Source organism: Protopterus annectens, chromosome 13.part0, assembly GCF_019279795.1.
Source record: "Protopterus annectens isolate FY-2018-M chromosome 13.part0, PAN1.0, whole genome shotgun sequence".
NCBI lineage: Eukaryota > Metazoa > Chordata > Ceratodontiformes > Protopteridae > Protopterus > Protopterus annectens.
Window position 1 is genome coordinate 635,417,675 of NC_056747.1, and position 22,607 is coordinate 635,440,281.

Here is a 22,607-nt window from a genome sequence, read left to right on the forward strand (position 1 = left end):
AATTGTACCGAAGCTTAATAGTGCATTGGTTAAATCTAGCACAAAACCGACAGCTAGCAACGTCGTGGTCAGGGGCTAGGCAAGGAATACAGTAAGAATGAAAGTCCTTATGAGGTATTTGCTTCCCACAAGAAATACAATTATTAACTTTTTCTGACATCGGTCTGGAGCAAGAAAAAAGTTTCCCCAACGAGGTACTTAGCTTTTAATGAAGACTTCGGATAAGAAACTCGAACACAAAAATCTCAGGAGTCGGCCGACCGGCACTTGCGAACTGCTTAGGCACTGGACTCACATTTTGGTGCTCACTTGAAGCCCATGGGAGTAGATGGTCTGTGGTAGGATGTGTCCTGTATTTTATGTAATAGTTGCAGTCCAGTGCCCCTACCATTACAGACTGATAACAGGACAGAGAAAACATCCTATCCTCATTCATTTGAACTTTTACCAGCAAACATGACAGTTCCTTGGTCAAGGTAAAGATAAAAATCTCCACATCCAAAGGATGCAAACAATGATCCCAGAGTTATTAAAATGAAACTAAAATTGCACAAATTAGGTCAAGTAAGCACTATTAAATATGCAAGTGTTAAATCAACTACTAAACTAAATATGACTGTTTTCCTAAAACAAACAAATGAAAAGTATTTATCCACTACAATCTACTTACAACAGGTTACTGAGAATATTAACATTCCTTAGTACAGGGGTCTGCAACCTTCACTATAAAAAGAGCCATTTTAGCCCCACTCACACCAAATAAAATTCAGCTGTAGCCACAAAACCTATCTGACCCCTAAAATTAATATAATACAGCATATAAAGTTATATATATATATATATATATATATATATATATATATATATATATATATATATATATGTATATATAGACTAAACTCTCAGTTTAGCAGAACTCAAGCAACCAGAAAAAAAAAAATGAAAAGAAATGCTGTAAAATGTTCATGTGTCGCACTTTGTCCCCCCACCACAGAAACAGACCATAAATTTTTAGAGTTTTAAAAAGGAAGATAGGAATAAATTCCCTCTCTTCCCAACCTAAGAACAAGTCAAACCAAACAAATAGTATATTGTGCAGTATTAATCAGGCCTGTTTTAATAGTAACTCTCAAGCAACCAGAAACTACATTTATCCAGCATCTACCAATCCCCATGGGTGCCAGTTAACTGAGAGTTTCCTGTACTTATTATACTATATATAAAATAACTAAGTTTGTAGGAGCAATAGTTAAAATCCATCCCTGTTTTTGTTCATTTGTTGGGATTTTTATTGGAATCACTCAATTGCTCTGTGTGTGTGTGTGTGTGTGTGTGTGTGTGTGTGTGTGTGTGTGTGTGTGTGTGTGTGTGTGTGTGTGTGTGTGCCTGTGCGTGTGTGTGTTTAACTACCTCTCAACCTCTTAGAACAAGAAATCTGGACAAAGCTGTAAATAATGGGGGGACAAAGGCCTAAAATTAGGGACACTTTTTAAATATTGTTCTTACAAACTTAGAAAGTTGATAGATTAACAGGTTTTGCATTAGCATGAATTTTCTGAAGTGTATGAAATCTGAAACTCAAATGTCTTTCTATATTTTCTGACTTCAGCCCTTAATGATCTGCCAAAGATTTGCCAGAAAAAGTACAGTTTTGTACCTACCATAAATGTAGATGTTCGAGGATCCACATTGCTGCAGTCCTAACTATTGGGTAGTCCGCTGTCCAGTCGGCCCGAATACCAAAGTATATGGCTGACGTCGGTCAGGGCGCATTAGACTGACGTCAGTACGTCAGGGTACTAATGCGCATGACCGACGTCATATCCTCAGTCTTTTCTTGCCCCAGATGTCAGAAGACCCTGAAAAGATAAGGCCAAAAACAAAAACTCCCAAAAAACCTGCACCAAAAAATATATATACAATATATACACAATTAGCAGAATATAACCTCACCTACACAACCACCCCTAAACACAGAGGGGAAGGAGGGAGGGTAAATTGGACTGCAGCAATGTGGATCCTCGAACATCTACATTTATGGTAGGTACAAAACTGTACTATGTTCTTCATTCCACATTGCTGCAGTCCTAACTATTGGGTAGAATCCCAAAGCAGAGGTAAGGGAGGCTGGCAAATCATAAGGAAGCAGGAACTGACAACATGCCCTGCAAAATAGCTGTGGCAAAACCAGCCCTAGACTTAGAGTAGAGAGGAAGGTGATAATGCTTAGAGAAAGTATGTGCTGAACTCCAAGTAGCTGCCTCCAAAATATCCTTAGTTGCCACCCCCCTCAGAAATGCTGTTGAAGTGGCAGTAGCCCTAGTGGAATGAGGCCTAATCCCAGCTGGAATCTCCTTGCCATGATGGGAATAACAAAATGTAATGCAACACCCAATCCATCTAGAAATAGTTTGTTTTGACACAGGCTTGCCCTGAGAACTCAAAGCAAAAGAAACAAACAACTGCTGAGACTGCCTAAAATCCTTAGTCCTGCTCAAATAGTAACGCAATTGCCTGTGTACATCTAAAGTGTGCAAAATCTTTTCCCCTTTATTTTGAGGATCTGCATAAAACGTAGGCAAATGAATAGTTTGGTTTAAAGCCACACTAGAAACCACTTTAGGCATAAAGGAAGGATTAGTACGTAATGATACCCTATCCTTATGAAAAATCAAACAAGGCTCAACCGCCATAAGGGCCTGTAACTCAGAAACCCTTCTTGCAGAAGTAATGGCCAACAAAAAAGCAGTCTTCCATGACAAGTATTTCAGTTCAGCAGTAGCTGCAGGCTCAAAAGGTTGTAGAGTAAGTTTCTCCAACACAAAATTGAGATCCCAAGCAGGAGTAGGAGCTCTACGGGGGTCTTATATTCTTTGCCCCTCTAAGAAATTGCTTGAACAAAGGATGTGAAAACAATGGTGGGTCACAATCATAGTGAGCTGAAATTGCTGCAGCATGAATCTTAATGGAAGAGAAAGACAAACCTTTGTCCAATAACTCAGTAAGATATTGAAGAGCCACACTCAAATTAGGCTCTGAAATCTCCAAATTCTTTGCTGCAGTCCAAAATAAAAATCTCTTCCATTTTTCTGCGTACACTTTCCTTGTACTAGGTCTTCTGGCTTCCATAATCACATTTAAAACTTGTTGAGGAAGTTGAGACCTGCTGTCTTTCAAAACAGAATATGCCAGGCTGTTAGATGAAGAGAGTGAAGCTTGACATTGAGCAGACGACCGTCCTTCTGAGACAACAGATGTGGAATCAAGGGTAAAGGCCATGGAGGCTTCTTTACCAGACTCCTCAGTAATGGGTACCAGTGCTGCCGAGGCCAATCTGGAGCTATTAAAATCATCCTTGGCTTGTCTTGTCTGACCTTTAGAAGCACCTTTGGAAGAAGAGGCAGAGGTGGAAATGCATACACATGAAGATTTTTCCAACTGAAAGAAAGAGCATCCACTTTCCAAGCTGTGTGATGAAACCTCTTTGTGCAAAACTTTGGCAGCTGGTGGTTTAGTGGAGAAGCGAACAGATCTATGTCTGGAGTTCCCCAGGACACTGTCAACCTTTGAAATACATGAAGATCCAGTTTCCACTCGTGGGGATCCATGATTTGTCTGCTTAACACATCTGCTAAGGAGTTCTGTGCTCCCGCAGAAACCTTGCCTGAAGAGTTAGTTGCAAGCTGAGCGCAGTCTCCCATAAAATCATTGCTTGCCTGCACAATGGGTAAGAATGTGTTCCCCCTTGTTTGTTGATGTACCACATGACAGTTGTGTTGTCTGTTAGAATCAACACCTGCCCTGGAAGAAGTAACTCCTTGAAAGCCATTAATGCAAACTGGACTGCTAACATCTCCTTCATGTTGATATGTAGATGCTGTAGTCTGGCAGGCCACTTGTCTTGTATCCACTTTCCATTTAGATGAGCTCCCAAGCAATGTCTGAGGCATCTGTCGTTAGAATTTGACTCGCCTCTGGCCGGGTCACAGAGAGTCCCTTGTTTAGGTGACATTCCTGAGCCCACCACAAAAATTCCTTTTGAATGCAAGGTATTATTTGAATGACAGTGTCCAAATCCTGGCAGTGCTGTGTCCATACATTTTGAGATACCATTGTAGCTTCCTCATATGCAGTTTGGCATTGGGAAGCACCAGAATACAAGATGCCATGAACCCTAAGGCTTGAAGGACTGTCCTTGCAGTCAGCCCGGACTGAAGAGATAGTTGATGGAAGTAACTGGAAAGATTCTTTTGTTTGTCCGGGGTTAAAAAGGCCATCTGGGCTGCTGTATTCAGTCTCACACCCAGAAAGCACATGTCTTGAGAGGGTACTAGACTGGACTTTATTTCGTTCACAGAATACCCTAGGCATCTTAGCACTGCTATGACATATTCCAAATGCTGTAGAAGGTCTTCCTTTTCTTGAGCCAGAATCAGGCAATCGTCCAAGTAAGGATAGATTTGAATTCCTTTTAGCCTGAAGTAAGCTATCACTGGAGCCAGAACCTTTGTGAATACTCTGGGCAGTAGATAAGCCAAAGGGCAATGCAGAGAACTGATAATGAGAATTTCCAGCTCGAAAACGCAGATACTTTCTGCAACTTAATCTTATAGGCACATGAAGGTAAGCTTCCTTGAGATCTAAAGTTACCATCCAGTGATCTTTGCCCAGCAGAGGTAAAAGCTGTTGTAACGTCAACATTTTGAACTTGGGAATGTCCAGATAAGTGTTGAGGATAGATAAATCCAAAATTGGTCTCCACGTGTTCCCCTTCTTTGGTACTAGGAACAGGCGAGAATAAAATCCTAGGCCCCTTTCTGGCACCGGAACCGGCTGAATGGCCCCTATTTGGAGTAACTGAGAAATTTGCTTGTGAGCCTCTTGTCTTTGTAGAGGAGGAATGTCTGGCATGCCTTTGAAAGGAGGCAAGGTATGGAAATAAAACCTGTAACCGTGGTGAATAATATCCAGAACCCATCTGTCTTGGGTAATTAAATCCCAATTTTCTTTGAAAAGAGACAGTCTTCCTCCCAACGGTGCTGCCAGGCGAGAATGAACTGGCAGCTGAAAAGGCAGGTCATTGGGTCTGCTTACGAAAGGACTGACCCCTGCCCTCACCAGAAGTCTGAGCAGGGGAACTCCCTGTTCTAGGCCTAAAAGAACCCTGAGCTCTGCCCCTACCACGTCTAGACCTACCCCTAGACTGGGAATCATAAGCAGGATAAGTCCATCCCTTAGCAGGCCAATTTCTACTAAACTTCGGAGGCTGCACCTGCAAGAAATCTTTAACAGTTTGCATAGACTTAGCCTTGTCCTCCATTTTCTTCAAAACTTCTTCTACAGGCGAACCAAACAACACATCAGACTGCAAGGGAGCATCCAAAATCCGTGTTTTAACATGCTCAGCTAAATTCTGATCTCTCAACCAGGCGTGCCTACGAAGAACAGAACCAGTGGCAGCCACCCTGGAGGAGGCCTGCACAGCATCAAAACCACATTGCAAGGAATGTTTACCCACTTGTTCAGACACATGAACTAAATCCTGCAACTCTTTACACTCAATACCTTCCGCCAGAGCATCCACCTTAGATTTCAACTGTGAAAGAAGATAATTCTGATATTTTAACATGTGAAACTGACAATTCAACGCCCTCATGGCTAAAGTGGAAGAAGTATACACTTTCTTTCCCCATCTATCCAAAGCCCTTGCCTCTTTATCAGGAGGGACAGGATTTTTAACAACTGAGGCCTTCACACCTTTAGGCCCCTGAGAGACAGTTTCCGGGTCTGCCCTAGGACTCTTAAAAAGATACTTATGAGCTTCAGGCACCCTATAGTACCTATCCGGTTTAACTGGGGCAGGAGGCAAACAATCAGGATTCAAGGAAGCCTCTGCAAAAACATCTTCCACCACATTCAAAACAGGAGGTATAGCTAAAGGCCTATGCTGGGGTAAAAACAAGAATTCCCTAAGCCTTTTCCTGGAATCAGAGAAATCTTGACCTTCCCATTTAAAATGCTCCCTCATGGAATGCAGAGACTCTGAAAAAGAAAAATCCTCAGGAGGGGAAGCTGAAGGAGTAGAATCATCCACATCAGAATCAGAATAAGGAGGGTACTCCTGCAAGTCCTCAGCCGAAGACTCAGAAGCCTCCGAGCATTGCTCAAAACTCTCAAACTCAGGTTCCACCCTAGGCCTCTTATCAGGAGGGGGCATAGAACCCCTTATCATAGTAATCAAATCTTCTGCCATTTTAAGCATATGTTTCTTAGGCAAAGACCCTGAAGCACTAGGAGAAACCCCCACTGAAGCAAAACTCGGCCTGCCCCTCAAAGAAGCCTTGGAAACAGAAGGGGAGGCTCTGACCACCTTAGGAAGAGAGGGAAGAACAGCCACCTGAGAAGCCCCCTCAGCCTGGCCTACTTCCTGAGAGGATACATCCTGTAACAGTAAAGTCTCTCCCTGAGACTCCAAAGAAACACCTGGCAAAACCTCCGGCTCCACTGAGCCCTCTAAAGAACCGACGTCTGGGACTGTCAGTTCTTCCACTCTAGGCTTTGCTGTTTTGTCCTTGCGTTTTTTTGCCGAAGCCGGCGTCGGAGCATCCGACGGCATTTTATAATTACAACGCTTCCCAAACACTAACCTGGCACAGTCTAACCTTCTCTTAATAGTGCGTTTGTTAAATCTAGCACAAGAGCGGCATCCAACAACGTCGTGCTCAGGCCCTAAACAAGGTATACACAAAGTATGGTAATCCCTATGAGGTATCTGTTTCCCACAAGAAATACAGTTATTCACTTTTTCTGACATCCGGTTAAATACTGAGGCAAGAAAAAACCAAAATATTCCCCAACGGGGTACTTAGCCAACTTTGATTCGGTCTGAAACTCTGGCTTCAGAAACTTTCAGAACGCCAACCTGCACTCGCAAAATTGCTTCTACATCGGACCATGCGGCAAAAAAGACTGAGGATATGACGTCGGTCATGCGCATTAGTACCCTGATGTACTGACGTCAGTCTAATGCGCCCTGACCGACGTCAGCCATATACTTTGGTATTCGGGCCGACTGGACAGCGGACTACCCAATAGTTAGGACTGCAGCAATGTGGAATGAAGAACATCCACAATTTTATGAGAAACCGACCAAAAATATGAGGCAAAAATCAGGACAATCTGCAAGAATCTTTACAGTCGAGAGGTAAGTGCGTGTGTGTGTGGAAAATGGATGTTAACAGAAACTGTGTTATTCGAGCAGTTTTTAAGTTTATAAGAGCAATATTTAAAATCCATCCCTATTTCGTTCCTTTGTTCCCTTTTGTTTGGGTTCTGTCCAGAATTTTTGTGGTAAGAGTATGAGAGGTATGGAAACCTTTCAGGAGATGCTGCTGCTGCCAGGGGATCGCTCAATCTCTCTGAGTGTGCGTAAATGCATGGTAACAGAAACCATGTTATTCTAGCAAGTTTCTAAGTTCATAACAGCAATATTTAAAATCTGTCACTCAATCGCTCTTAGGGTGCGCGTGCATGTGTGTGTGTGTGTGTGTGTGTGTGTGTGTGTGTGTGTGTCATGCGACAGAGAGGCCATAATTTTTCAAAGCTAGAGGGAGCCACTGCACAGGAGTGGAACAACTGCAGGTTGCAGACCCTTGCCTTAGTAGGTAGGCTGCTAATATGTTCTCAGTGGCTAACATTCAACATGCCAATATGTTCAATGCTGAGTATATTTGAATTGCTGAGGGGTTTTCTAGTGCAGTAGAAATGATTAAATACCTTGTCAGATGCTCCTGTACAACAATATAGGGCAGGGCATCCTGCTGCAGTTTTACCTCCTGCCAAACTGGAAGGAACGAATGCTTTAGATGCTGGATGAACATCCCACACATGCTTGTACCAGATTCTAAATTCTGACATCAACATGAGTACATGGTGGTCCACAAAATAAAACTCAGTAGCAAAACCACTAGATGCCAATTAATGATGGAAGCTGGCCTGTTGATATACACAGTAAGGGAGCCAGACATCAGCAGTAGCATCAGCCCAGGTCTGGCAAGTGACTCAGAGTCTGCTGAGTTGGTTAAAGCAGGATGAGAATACATGGTCACGGGAGAGTGCACTCTTATCTCAGTGAGGACCTGGGATTACTCAGTACAAAACTATCTATATGTGACAGGCAGCGAAAAGTACCCCTGTCGAGCCACATGGCAGCTGCCAAAAAACAACAAATGCTATGAAGGCTGCTCAACTAAGAAGCACACATGCATTGGAATTATTAATCTATAATGTCAAATATGCTTGAAATAATTAAGTGTGAAGGCAGCGCATCCATCAACCTTCCCCATACATTGAGGACCTACTTGATTTTGTTTTGTCATGATACAGGCTCTTTGGGAATTAAGGACTCGGGCTACAAGGGTATGAAGACAGACGTCAGTCAGGCTTTGACACCAAGAATAATGATAACAATGAATACGGGAACCATGTAGGGGTGTCCTCTTTCCCTTTTGTTATTTGCTTTATATTTAGAGCCACTGGCAAAGAAAATAAAGGACTCAGAAGTTCAAGCATATAATTGATATAGTAATCAAAAAATTGGCTTTATTTACAGATGATGATATTTTGTACCCGAGAAGTCCAGAAAAGGACATTTTGGTGTTGTGGGACATTTTGAGACTGTTAATTTTATATCCTGAAAAGACTTGAAACTAAGACAAAAACAAAGGCTATAGCCATTAATTATGCACCCACAAATTAATTGGTTCAGCAATACCCATATTTACGAGGACATAATAAGATCAAGTATTTAGGAATATGGATTAAAAAGGCTTCTGTTATGGCAGCTAAAGATATGTGGGAAGAAACTAAAAAGAATCAACAAAAAATAAGAAACCGGAAGCTCTTGTTTATGAATATGGATAGTGACATGCAAGCAGTGAAAATGTTTTTTTAGTACCTTTAGTTTACATATAGGTCAGGCATATTTTTATCAACCAGAGAAAAAGTTGCAAAAAATAATTAAAGAATGGAAGGAATTTATCTGAAAGGGGAAGATAGTAAAAGTTAAGTGAGATAAGCTGATCCTTCCAACTAAACAAGGTGGTTTAGGGTTACCTGATTTGAAGGGATATTTTAGAGTTATACAGTTAAGGCTCATGTATATAACACAAGCAGAGGACTATAGTCCAAAGTAGAAAGGGACAATGATGAAAGGGGGGGGGGGGTTCAAGAAACAAGGACAGAGTGGGATTTGGATGCAGATCCTTAAGGAGAGTGGTAACAACTATAGAGTATTATACTTGTTAAGCAGCAGAAAAGTATTCTAAGAATTAAGCCAACACGAGAATGGAGAAATTTTGCCAATAGGGATGATTGCAAGTAGGTGTACAGAAAACAGGCAAGGGGGCTGGAATTTACTGGAGAAAACTGGCAAAGAAACCAAGGTATTAGGAAAACATAACCACAGGGGCAGGGTTGCCAGATTTCCAGCCCCCCAGGTAGGGGCAAAAAAAAAAAAGGTCTCTCACGGCAAGTGAAGACCAAAAAAAAAAAAAAAGGTCTTTCTTTAATGCGGAACCAGTTCCACATTAAAGAACAGTAGCTCTGCACTAAACACGGAGCTTCTCTTGTTTAATGCATTGCAGTTCCACATTCAACGCAAGTAGCTCCGTGTTTAGCAATTTTTGATTGGCCCGTATACCGGCATATGGGCCAATCAAAAATCGCTAAACACGGAGCTTCTCGTGTTTAATGCGGAACACAAGAAGCTCCGTGTTTAGCAATTTTTGATTGGTCCATATGCCAGGTATATGGGCCAATCAAAAAAACAAACAAACAAAGCAGAGGCTGGCTGGGATTTAAACCGGCAGGGCAGGACTCGGGATCAGGCTGCTGATCTCGGGACAGTCCCGCCCAAATAGGGACGTCTGGCAACCCTGCACAGGGGAATCATACATGAAAGACCAGCTCTTGTAGAGTTTTTTGTTGACTCTAGAACAGAAGCTGCTGTTAAAAAGGGAATAGTAGTAGGACATATACAATACTGCACAATAACTACAAAAATCAATCAGAGAAGGTTAGAAAAGACTGGGAAGAGAGACTGAAAAACAATTTACAAGGGAACAATGTTGGACATATGTTTGGCTCCCAAAGATGCAACAAAGTCTAGAAGGTTTAGGATTTTTCTTTCTATGTGTTTGCATAGGTATTTTTATATCCCAAAAAGATTTCATTTTTTTTCTCAGGTAGACAGCAAATATTGCAGGTGTGATGGAGAAGAAAAAGGCAACTGGTAACATATGTTTTGGGAGTGTAATGAGTTGGCAGATTTTAAAAATTCCATAGAGTACTCTGTCAGAAATATTGGGGGAGCAAATGGCTATAACTAAGGAAATAATTATTTTGAGCTGGGACACAGGATCTGAACTGCCTAGACATAATAAGACCTTGTTAAATTTAATCGCTGGTCGCCAAAAATCAATTACTAGAAAATGGACACCATAGTCTAAACCAACTGTATTTGAAACATTAAACATTGTAAAGAAGTAAAAGAACTGGATGAGAGATATTTAGAAAAGGGAAGGAGCACATTATATAGAAATAAATGGAAATTGTGGGAATAACAGAATAATGTCCAGGAGGAGAAGTAAGGTTTAAGGGAAGGCAGGAATTGAGCAACTTATGTAATGCTGGATGGATGGTAGTTACAAAGAAAGAAAGAAAGAAAACATATGCTGATATATAATGTAGGTAAATGGAAAAGATGTTAATATGATTTGTTTTATTTTCTATTAATATATGTTTGCTTATGTCTTAAGTGATAAGAAAATAAAAAGAATAATGGAAATAACATAAAATAAAGTGGCCAACAATTAAGCCAACCCTCTGCAGGCCCTCTGAAACAGGGATTCCCAGAATATGCAACTGAATGCGCCAACACCTCCAGAGAGTACTTCCTGTGAAATGCAGTGAAAAAAGGTAACAAACAACTTCATTAGAAAGAAGCCTCCTTACAGACGAAAAATGGTGAATTAATTGCTTCTTAAGATAAGCACAAATTATGTAGCTGCTCTGCCAGATGGGAAAACCAGGTGTGGGAACAGACTCGGCTACCAGGCAGCAAGGCACATCATGGGATAAAGGATGTACATTTGAGCTATGCAGTAACAACTCCTGATGAACAGCAAGGAAACATTCACCTTCATGAATGCCAGTGCATGCATACTTTCTTTTGCAAACAAAGACGAAAAAGACAGGAAAGACTAGCCAGTAGCAAAGCATCTACAAGCATGCAATGCAAAGAACCCAAGCTTGATAATGAACATGAGTTGTCGTACCATCAATCAGGAAGAATGGCTAAGTAAGCCAAAGACTATTTTTTCCTGTGGGAGGGCAGAAAGCAAGCCACTGCCACACTAGTCCGTGCAGAGGGCAGTGACAAATAGCAGTGACCCAATACACAACAATAACCTAATTGTGTGTGTTTGCAGGGTGGGCACAGCACTATCCAATATGATGCAGAACCACAAACCTTTGCTGGTCTGAAATTTTAGCCCCCATGTCTAAACTACAAAAATGTAAAAGGACCTACCTGAATGGTTGAGTGAAAGCAACTAATATACTGTCACCATGAACCCAAGCATGGAACAAACCAACTTCCACCATGTTTCCAAAACTTGCTGCATGTCAAGGAGACTACCACTCCACCTATCAGGAAGGAAACAGCTGTACTATTACAACAGGTAGCTGTGGTCAGCTGTGCTGGCATGCGAAAAGAGGGTAAGACAGTCATAAGAGCATTAAAAAAAAAAAAAAAAAAGTTCAGACTGTAAGATTTGAACAGATAGGCACAGCTAGATCTCTTAGGGGCCTGAAGAAGAGCACATGGACTACAAGGCAAATTACTAAGCACACCTGCTGAGCTTGATGGCAGCAATGTAACATATAGAGCAAGGTAAGCATCCATGTTATGATGCCGCGGTGAACTGATACATGAAAATCAAGTTTATGTCAGAAATGTTGACTATAGCAGAGGTGAATTCCTTACCTACAATCAACACATGGTCAAAACTCAGGCTTTAGAAAGCAGTACATCCTCTCATTTAGACTTCACACAGCTGTTTTCTAAACAAATATCTAACATACTAGCAATATAACAAAAATGTTAAGATAGTAAGACAAAGTCTACATCTGCTTTCACAGTTTCAGGTCAGGTTTTCACTGCAAAAACAGTGCTAATCTGTTGCTTTAGAAAAGGTGCAGAAACACTACCTGTAGCAAAACAGCAAGCTATTTAAAAACATTCATATGAAAAAAAATGAATGGTATACCTGCCAAAGGTAGTTTTGTTTTGTTCTGACACTGTGTATTTTTCATTTGACGGGCACTGAAAAGTGGTGAACTCGCCTGGGTCATTTGTGTCTTTGGACTGCAGAGTATTGTCACACAATCCTTGTCGACCAACCAGAGCCAGCAGGTTGGAAGACGCTTGGGTTTTAGGGATCTTGAAAGGTGCTGTTGTCTGTAAAGAAGCAAACACAGAACACTTGATGTTTAAGAGAAATACTACTACCCTAAAATTATTTCCCACCCTAAAATAACATGAATCACTTCAACGTGACAAAACAAAAACAAAACCCTAAAACCATGTGCCATCTCTGGTTTGGGTATCATTTGATGGTCAAACATGTCAGGGAATTCAGTTCTCATGTGCTCATCAGTTACAGGGAATGTCACTACTTAATTATCATCCAAGGAAACCGTAAAGGAATATACAGTATGGAGTGCAATCACTGCAGATGAGGAATGCCACTAGGAATGCATCTTCATCAGCATTAACACCACCTTTTGAAGACTGGGGGAGGGACAGTTAAAAGAACATTTACTGCAGCACATCTCAAAAACACTGCATATTCTGATGATGATGATCCAGTCCATATAAATAACCTGCTGGATACATGGGTCACATACAGTCCCCCTTGAGGACTCACAGAAAAAAGGATATTATGAATGGCATGCTGCATACATATTAACTCCTAGGAAGTGGCATCAGGCCAGGGTTACAACCAGACAGCACCTAGTAATGTAAGTTAAGAAATCTGTTGGTTCAGCAGTACTACATCTATTTACAATATAACACAATGAGAAAAAAAAACAGCCGTATTAAAAAAGATGGGCTTGCAGCTAATCAGCAATATCTTCTGAAGGTGGCACTAATTACATTATGCAAGCATTGTTTACATTGATACAGCCAAGCTGGAGTGTTACCCCCCCCCCCATTTTAGATACACAAATAGAAGCGATTTTTGACGTCTCACTCAAAAAGTCCATGTAAATTAATAAAAAAGGGCACAAAACATATTAATAAGGATTTACAAACACATTCACAGATTATGTTCATGCCACCTGATAAAAATTTGTTTGACAGGATGCAGTTCATCCTCCGTCATCTGCAACTGTGCAGCATCTAATGTAAGGGATTGGATTCATGTGCCTTAACTATTTATAAAGGCACACATTTTATTGTTACAAGAACATCCCTGAAAAACAATCAAACTAAAAAGCAAGCAAACTACAATCAATTCAGGACAAAACTACAAACACTCCTACAAGAAGTTTCTTTTAGGAATTTCAGTAGCTTTGTGGTTGATCTTCAGCTGGATCACAAAACTTCACACTCCAACACGAAGCACAGTTGGAAGAAATAACTCATACTTGCCTTAGCAGCTGATGCCATTTTGTCCAGTAAATAACACAGTCACACAGTTCCCATTTTTTTTACCAATGCTTTGCCTATGGTTCTGTATGGTGCTTCTCTATGGAAGCAAGTAATACTGCTCAGTTATAGCAAAAAAGATGATTAAAAAGATAATTTGTGCAATTTGTCATTGCTATACACCAAACAATAGCACAAAGGACAGAAAAAAAGAATTTACTGGAAACAAACACTGGATTTTCACATGGTTAGACAGGTACCAATATTAGAAATTAGCAACAACGGCACCTTCTCAAGCAGCAAGTCCCTTTCACAAAGACTGCAAGCACTGGTAAGGAAGCAGGAAGAGGCACCATCTGAACCTGCTCCAGCACTGGGTGGCGGGATTCAGGAACAGCAGCCACAGATGTACGATAAGTTGTTTTTTTCAATGTTGTACATCTTTGTTTAGCAATACTTGACCATTACTACTGGCTACCCACAGAAAGCAGAAACGTCTGGCAAGGTGAAGAGTTTGTGGATATCATTCCAACATATAACTTTAACAGGGACATTTTAATATGCATCACATCACATTCTTTCCATTGTCTCTCCAGAATACAGGTCCATAGGAGAAAGAAAAGGAGGTCCATCAAAGGTCTCTGCACACTACAACAGCAGCAAATGACATCTGGTGGTGTTCTTGAGTCTGACCCTCAGGTGTGTGTGTGTGTGTGTGTGTGTGTGTGTGTGTGTGTGTGTGTTGGGGGGGGGGCTCCTCACTTAAAGGCAGAGAGGCAAATTCGTCTTTGTTGTCATGGTGACAGCTGCAGTGTTTGGTGGGCCCTGAGGTAGGCAGGTATCTAGATGCCTGCCTTGGATGTCTGGAATATCTTCTAGAATGAAAACTTGCATGGCCCATCTATCAGGCCACAGGACGACAACTACAGTATTCCACTGGCCACACAAGATCGTAACACTGGCTATACTGCCTTCTGGGCCCAGCTGGCAGACCACCATGCCATGACCATGCTCTGTCCCCTTCCTGGTATTAACCCTTCCTACTGTGTCACCTCTCATTCCTTATATATTGTTCAACCCTCCCACCATCACCATTTGTTTGCCCTCTGTACAGATGTATCTGTTATACACGTTACCTTGTGCATGTACACCTACCCCTGTTTGTCTATATGTTAAAACATTTATCTGTCTGAATCCACCACCTTTACTAACCCCTTTTCCTTCTCCAGTATTCTCATGCAAAACTTCCTCATCAGCACTTCTCTATTTACACAGAAAGGGAGGCTCTACTCTCTGAAACACTTCCCCCTCACTTTGTATTTTCCTATTAGTTCTCCTTGTGAATTTCCTTCTGCTTGCTCTCATCCCACTTTCAGCTTCCCTATATACCCCTATTCCCCCCATTAGTTGATACACAGAGTGGTCACATGTATTTGACAACACATACTGCCATATAAAGTTGTCTGCTTTGTTGCTCTTTGATGCACTACTTCACTGTCTGCAGGCTGAAGCTGCGATCCCACCATGCTGTGTCAACAGCAAAAGTTAATTTTATGAGCACTCCTATTTAATTTAGTATTCCTCAACACAACTGTAGTATTACCTGAGAGTTTCAACCAGAATATGGTGAAGTACTATCAACTTTAGTAAACAATGAGGTGGAATGCATATACAACATAAGGAGGTTCCCCTCACATGCTTATGTTTCTTAAAGCTTTACTTAGAGAAATAGATGTGAAAGGCTAAAGACAGCCTGGGAGTGGGCAAGTTTATTAAAAAGTATGTCACTGAAAGGTCTACCCAGAAGATCGATGTGAAAGGCAAAAGCTGGCTTATGTATTGGCTAAAGACTTTTTGTATTTACTGACAGTAATTCTTGCAAGAATGGGGTTATTACCCAGTTCTGCACATGTTGTTAAAACTTATTTCTGTTAGAAGATTCAAGTATATGGATGCTAACTACTTAAACTTCAAAATTATTTTATCAACAAATCACTACATACATTTAACAGACTAAAATGTGTATGCAGTAAACAACAATAAAATAATATAAAAACATGAAAAATAATCTTCTTCTTCTTTCGGCTTTTTCCTGGTCAGGGGTCGCCACAGCGGATCATCTGTCCGCTCATGATTGGCAGTGGAGTTTTTACAGTGTCGAGTTGCCAGCCCGGTGCCCAACCTTCCACAGAAGGCACACATACGCACACACACACCTAGGACCAATTTAGAGTGTCCAATCCACCTACTGCATGTCTTTGGGATGTATGAGGAAACCGGAGCACCCGGAGGAAACCCACGCGACCACAGAGAGGACATGCAGACTCCGCACAGAAGGCACCCCAGCTGAGAATCGAACCGGAGAACCTCTTGCTGTGAGGTGACAACGCTAACTGCTGCACCACCGTGGCCACCCAAAAACAATCAGAAATCATCACAACTCATTCCACCCCATCAATATGATCTCAAAAAAGGTATGTTTTAATAGACCAGTGGAGGGCAGCCAAGGATCAGCATGCCTGAAGCCAGTGAGGTTGTAAGTTTAACAGGTATGCGGTCTGAAACACAAAGGACCAAGTACTATTATTCTGAACACACATCTGCAAAACCAGAAGCATCCCCTCAGTGGCACAGTGCAAATTTGGGTCGGTGTATACAGCAACACCACTTCCTTCAGATAAATGAGACCAAGTTGCAAATAGACAAACATACAAACACCAGAATCTTGCAGACTAAGCTGAATCAAAATGACAGACACTGAATGCTGTGCACAAGTAGTCAGTTAGCTTTTTCAATGGTTTTGCAGTGGTGTTAGTTCTTAATTGGAGAGTGATAAATCTGCAACTGGCATTTAATATGTACTGAATGATGGATACATTCCTTTTAGAAGCTATAGCAATTAGTGGAGACAGTTTTCTAACTAAGACAACTTTAACTACACCATTTCTACAGGTTCTAGATAAAAAAATATATTTTATTAGCGGAGAGTAGGAGAGAGATGAATTTTTGTATGTGCAGTCCAGGTGGATATGGAAATTTAGGAAGGGGTTAAATGAAATCCCTTGGTATTTGAATGAAGTTATTAAGATGATGAGGATTTTTAGAGGTCTGGAGATAGAGCTGAGCTTTTGCCTATTCCCAAAAAGCATTCTTTTTCTTTTAGAGGAGTTTATTAGTAATTGTTCATCATTGACCCACTGAATTAGGGCATGAAAAGAGAGAATGGCTGCAGTGGAATACGATCATACCATTATCATAAAGCAAGAGAGGAAGATCGGGCAAGTCAAAAGGAGGTGTACTAATGTAGATAGAAAGGAGAGAATGCTATGCTCCGTTTACCCAGACAAGGATCAAGCAACAACTCAAAGACTGTTTAAATTAAAGGAATAATGTCATCAATACTGAAGCACAAGCTGGCAACAATATACCTAATTCAAAAAGCTGGTACTGATTCTTTGAAGTTGGTTCCTTTGTAATAAAGTAAAATGTGTGCACTGAAAAGATGAGCATAATCATTAAGGGCTTACATGACCACAGCCACATTTTGTTTTACTCTTGCCCATCCTCTATGTTTATGCACATCCATCCATCTTCTAAGCTGTTATAATCATTTTCATATTAAGTAACGGTGATCTCATATTTCTAAAGCACGTACTGCACTTTACAGCAGGCTGGTAAATGAGATTAGCTTCATATAGTTTTGAATGAAAACAAATCTGCAAATTAAAAAGCTGGCTTTTAATCTGAGAGAGGAAATTAATGAATAAGCAGATGAATGTTTCAATTAAAAACTGTAACATATTGACATGTTTTGTGTGCACCCATGAATACCACTATCAAATTAAGGTATCAGTCTGTTACACAATGCACTGGTTCCCTATTAGAACCACGAAGGTCCACTTATGCGAATACGGAAACGTCGACACATAATCAGCGAACCGTGAAAACACCAATCGTCCTGAAGCGCAAAATTCAAAATGTCGAATCGTCATAGTTGCCCTTCTGCGGTACAGCTCCTTAAGGTAAGTGTGCGATAGTTACGGACCTTAGGGTTAGGGTGCGGGTTAAGGTAAGTGCATAGATAGTAATGTATGCAAGGTTTAGTGCAGGGTTAGAAGTAGGGTTTTGTTTAGCGTATGTATGTGGTTTATTTATTTGTTTGGGCAGGTAGTATGTAGTGGGCGGTGGGGTTGGCCAACTATGACGATTCCAGATTTTGAATTTCGCGGTTTAGGGCATTCAGTGTTTTCACGGTTCGCACAATATGTGTTGCTGTTTTCGTATTCACTGAAAAGGTCTTTCGTGCTTATAATACAGACCCCCAATGCACTAGCTATTGTCTGCTCTAGCACAAGAATTAAAAAAAGTAACTAGCATTTGTCAAAAAACAGCTAGGGAGGTATAGTTAGTGGTTTCAAACCTAGCTTCCCATCTCTGGGAGAGGGTTGAAGATTTAATGCTACAAGGCCTCTTGCCTAGTGCAAAGTAATTATAGTGCAGTTAGAAAGAAAAAGCAAGTATTAAAAGGCTCACTGGAGAAGAAAAGATGATGCCCTTTTTAGAGACTATGCAGAAGCAAGCATATGACCACAAACCTAACAAAACTGCATGCAGCATTTCCACAAGGAAGGTTGTTAAAAGCTAAAATATTCCCCTCCATAGCATCTGTGCTATCACCGAAAGCCCTGTAACCCCCTTTCAGTCACTAGGAGCCTAACTGGGTAACCACTTGAAACGCTGGGACCTGCTACAGTGAATCCTGAAACACAGATACTGAATGTCTGAAAAAAAGATAGCTATTTCCCAGAATATTCCCTTTTCTCCAAAGTATGGTGATCATGGAGTTTGTATATACAAGTCTGGAGGATGTAGGGAACTTGCTACTCCATGTGGGGAGATTCTGGGGGGTCTGTCCCCTAAAAAAAAGATGTGTAAAGGATAAGGATAATGTTCAGCATTTTCTATCCTTTTTTTCGCCTTGTAGACACTCGTTATTTTCAGTGCTGCCATTTCAATAGGGAGATGCCTAAAAACCAGTGCAACCATCAGTTAAGGCAGCTGTCTTAGTTAGGTACTGCTGCCAGCAGAAAGAGCAAGAGTGGAAAACAGTTCAAAGGGAGATATGATACAGGTGAGATGGGTGCTTTCCATTGCTACATAATGTTTATTCACATCCATCCATCCACACTCAACCCCTTTTCTCATTTTGCACATAGGGTGGGGGTGTCACTTCTACAATGACAGAGACATAAAAATACACTAGCTATTTTAAATATTCCAGAATCAGTGCTATTTGTGGTAAACAAGAATAAAATGACTGCCACAAGGAGCGCAGGTCTTATTACAATTATAGTTAGAACAGGTCTTAAGATTCTGTAAAACATGTTGGCACATGGCTTAATTTCTGAATTTCTGAATTGCAAAGCACAGCTTTTGGAGCACAGGCAGTAAAGTCATGCATAAAAATCAAGATTAACTGTCAGTAGTTGCTGCATCTTTAATCAATGACCACTTTCCTTTAAAGTATTCTATCTGAAGTTTAGACACAAGAACTGCAATGGAGGCAAAACATTAAATAACCGAGTTGCAACAGACTAGTTTTTCTTTATGTTTGTAAATACTTAACAGGTTTATGCATACAGGAATACACACATAGTAAACTTCACATGCATTCGGCAGTTGCCTAGCGGTGTCTTCTTCCAATCTACACAATTGTACCAATGCATAATTACAAAAAGACAGCAACCCTGAAAAAAAAGGTAAATAAATATACCTTAGTAGGGGATCCAATAATAGTTGGAAGAGGCGTTTTATGTAGCCATTCAGAGTTCCTGGGCGAGGATCCCATGTACTTAGTAGGTGACATTCCAAGGCTAACAGGTTTATTAGGCTGTGGCAAATTATTGCATCCATAGCTAGCAGAATTTGTACACACTGGGTCTGAATGTTGTTTCCTAAGTTTCTGTTTGTTCTGGTAAATGTCAGTGAGAGTGGGGGCGCTTTGCAGCCTGGCACCCATCAACTGAGGCTGTGGCACAGGTGAACCTGAAAATAAGTTTACAAACAATTACTAATGGAACTCATATGTATAAGCCACTGCAAAAATATAATATCCACTTCTTTCTGGTTGTCCCTGCTTTGCTCCTTCCAGACCCCAAAATAGCATCCTTGTCTCTGTCTGACTGTTTAAGAATAAACTCCTTCACACAGTACAGGCACAGTACTCTCCAGACCACAAACAGGTTAGAAGTGCATATCAAAACATTCAACCTTTTCTAATAACTTGTGTCTGAACAGAGGACCAGGCAGGGGTGTCCTCTGTCGCTTTTATTTGTTTTATATTTAGAGCCACTAGCAAAGAAAAAAAAAAGACTCAGACATGCAAGGATATAATTGGTATGGTAATCAAGAAAAACTGGCTTTATTTGCAGATGATATTATATTGCACCTGATAAATCCAGAAAAGGACATCCCGGTGTTGTGGATATCCTGGTGTTTAAGCTACACAGTTAAGGCTCATATACATAGCACAAGCAGAACGTCATAATTCAAAATGGAAAGGGATGATGATTAAATGGGGGTGGGGGGAGTTCCAGAAATAAAGATGGAGTGAGATTTTAGATGGGAATCTTTACAGAGACCAATAACAACCATACAGTATATTATACTCATAAGGTAGCAGAAAGTATTCTAAGAACAAAGCTAACACAAGAAAGGATATTTTGCCAATAGAGATTACTGAAAATAGGGATAGAAAAAAACAGGCAAGATGGGGTTGGAATTTACTGGAAAAAAATGGCAAAGGAACCAAGGTATTGGGAGCAAATAACAGAAAATAACAGAAGGAAAAGTATTAGAGTGAATGAGACCAAGAAATCTGGACTGCAGGCCAGTGACTACCTTCCCTACGAGGGATAGACATCAGAGTACAGGCAGGCAGAAAAGGATAGGGAAGTTAAAACAGTGTAAGAAACGTCTCTGTGTGGAAGATTTTCAGTCCATATATTTCTAGTTAATCACTGTATATTAATCAGATCAGACAATAGTAGTAGAAGTAGCGAATGTAAACTCGTCAAGTCAAAAAGTAATAATAGAAAATATATATAATTCTACAGCATTACTAAGTATTCGAAAGTAATCCAAGCAAGGCAGGCAGTCTGTTTCCAGTCGAAAATCCTTTATTAAGTACACAGACAAGCGATCCAAGTAAAACAAAAATAGAGTAATAATTTCCTCACAATCTTTCTAAATATATATATGCTTTTTATCAGGCATGGGAGTGGTTTATTGTGCTGTAAAACAAAGCGTTATTGGTACACATGTTAAATTCACATCCCTTCCCCCATCAGTGTGACATTCGAGCTGGTCCTGCCCTACCTAGTAGCTGTCATAATAATATATAGCCCTAATGTACTTTAATGGTATATCTTATTTAACCAAATTATTAAGTCTGTGATTTTATACAAGGCAATATACTACATGGCTGGAAATATATCAACCTTAGTTCATTTTGCGATCAAAAATTATATATAAATATATACATATATATTTTGCATGTAAAAATCAGTTTCTATTTTCATAACCTATTGTTAACAACGATCGCTTTCGTCCTTCTAGACTTCTTCAGGTCTGTGTACAAGAAACCTAAAAACCTATATAATTGTATAATTAGTTAGCATTGTTATTACCATCATTTTGAATTAAGTGGAAAAAAGAGAACCAGAAAAAAGTAATAAAATATATATATGTATGATGATGGAAACAAAATATACGCTTACATTTCAAATGATTTAAAATGGTATTTAAAACCAATTTGTAGAAAAAAATAAAATAAAATACACTTAGTCATGTAAACAATGTGGCAATTTTCTAAGTTCCAGTGCACTTTTAATTGAACAGTAGTAGTTTAGTCCAGTCTTTCTAAAAGAGTTCAGTTGCTTTTCTAGTTTAGAAAAAGTCTCTGAATTCATATTTTCTAGGCCCATTCTTCCCTGTCCATTTTCTGTATCCATTTGTATATGATCTGCTTCTGTATCATTCCAGATAGGTACAGTTAGTAAATCTTTTAGCCTGTCATTATCCATGTCTTAAAATGCTGGAATTCCACACCGATTCAGGGATCCTTTAACGGAACAAAAACCTTGGTCTCAGAAACCAAAGTACCAACAAAAAACAAGTAATCTCCGTGGTATCCCCGAAGTCTCAAACCAACCCACTAAAGTATGGTGGGTCTAAAAACAAAACAGTGTAAGAAACTTCTCTGTGTGGAAGATTTTCAGTCCATATATTTCTAGTTAATCACTGTATATTAATCAGATCAGACAATAGTAGTAGAAGTAGCGAATGTAAACTCGTCAAGTCAAAAAGTAATAATAGAAAATATATATAATTCTACAGCATTACTAAGTATTCGAAAGTAATCCAAGCAAGGCAGGAAGTCTGTTTCCAGTCAAAAATCCTTTATTAAGTACACAGACAAGCGATCCAAGTAAAACAAAAATAGAGTAATAATTTTCTCACAAGCTTTCTAAATATATGTATGCTTTTTATCAGGCATGGGAGTGGTTTATTGTACTGTAAAACAAAGTGTTATTGGTACACATGTTAAATTCACATCCCTTCTCCCATCAGTGTGACATTCTGACAGTGTATCCTGACATACACTTTGGATTATCACAGTATCAAAAATATTATTGAGGAAAACTGGGACATTGTCACAGGAAACCCTTTTCTGATTAACATCTTAGGTGAAGCCCCATCATTTGTTTATAGGAAGGCCAGGAATATTAGAAGTTTTGTTGAATTTAAACCTAGATCATGTGAGAAAAGCACTAAAAGATGTGAAACTAATTGTACATTTTGTATATTTATACAGCAAGGTGATAGTTTTTAT

The 22,607-nt window shown here is 40.1% G+C and overlaps 1 protein-coding gene across 1 annotated transcript in view; it reads right to left on the bottom strand.

Moving 5' to 3' along the window:
* ULK2 (unc-51 like autophagy activating kinase 2) overlaps positions 1–22,607 on the bottom strand; it is a 711,692-nt gene that overhangs the window by 158,082 nt on the left and 531,003 nt on the right. The window contains exons 19-20 of the mRNA XM_044054320.1: positions 19,488–19,759; positions 12,330–12,520 (exon numbers count right to left, since the gene is read on the bottom strand). Coding sequence (XP_043910255.1) covers positions 12,330–12,520; positions 19,488–19,759 — 463 coding nt within the window. The remainder of the gene's footprint in view (positions 1–12,329; positions 12,521–19,487; positions 19,760–22,607) is intronic.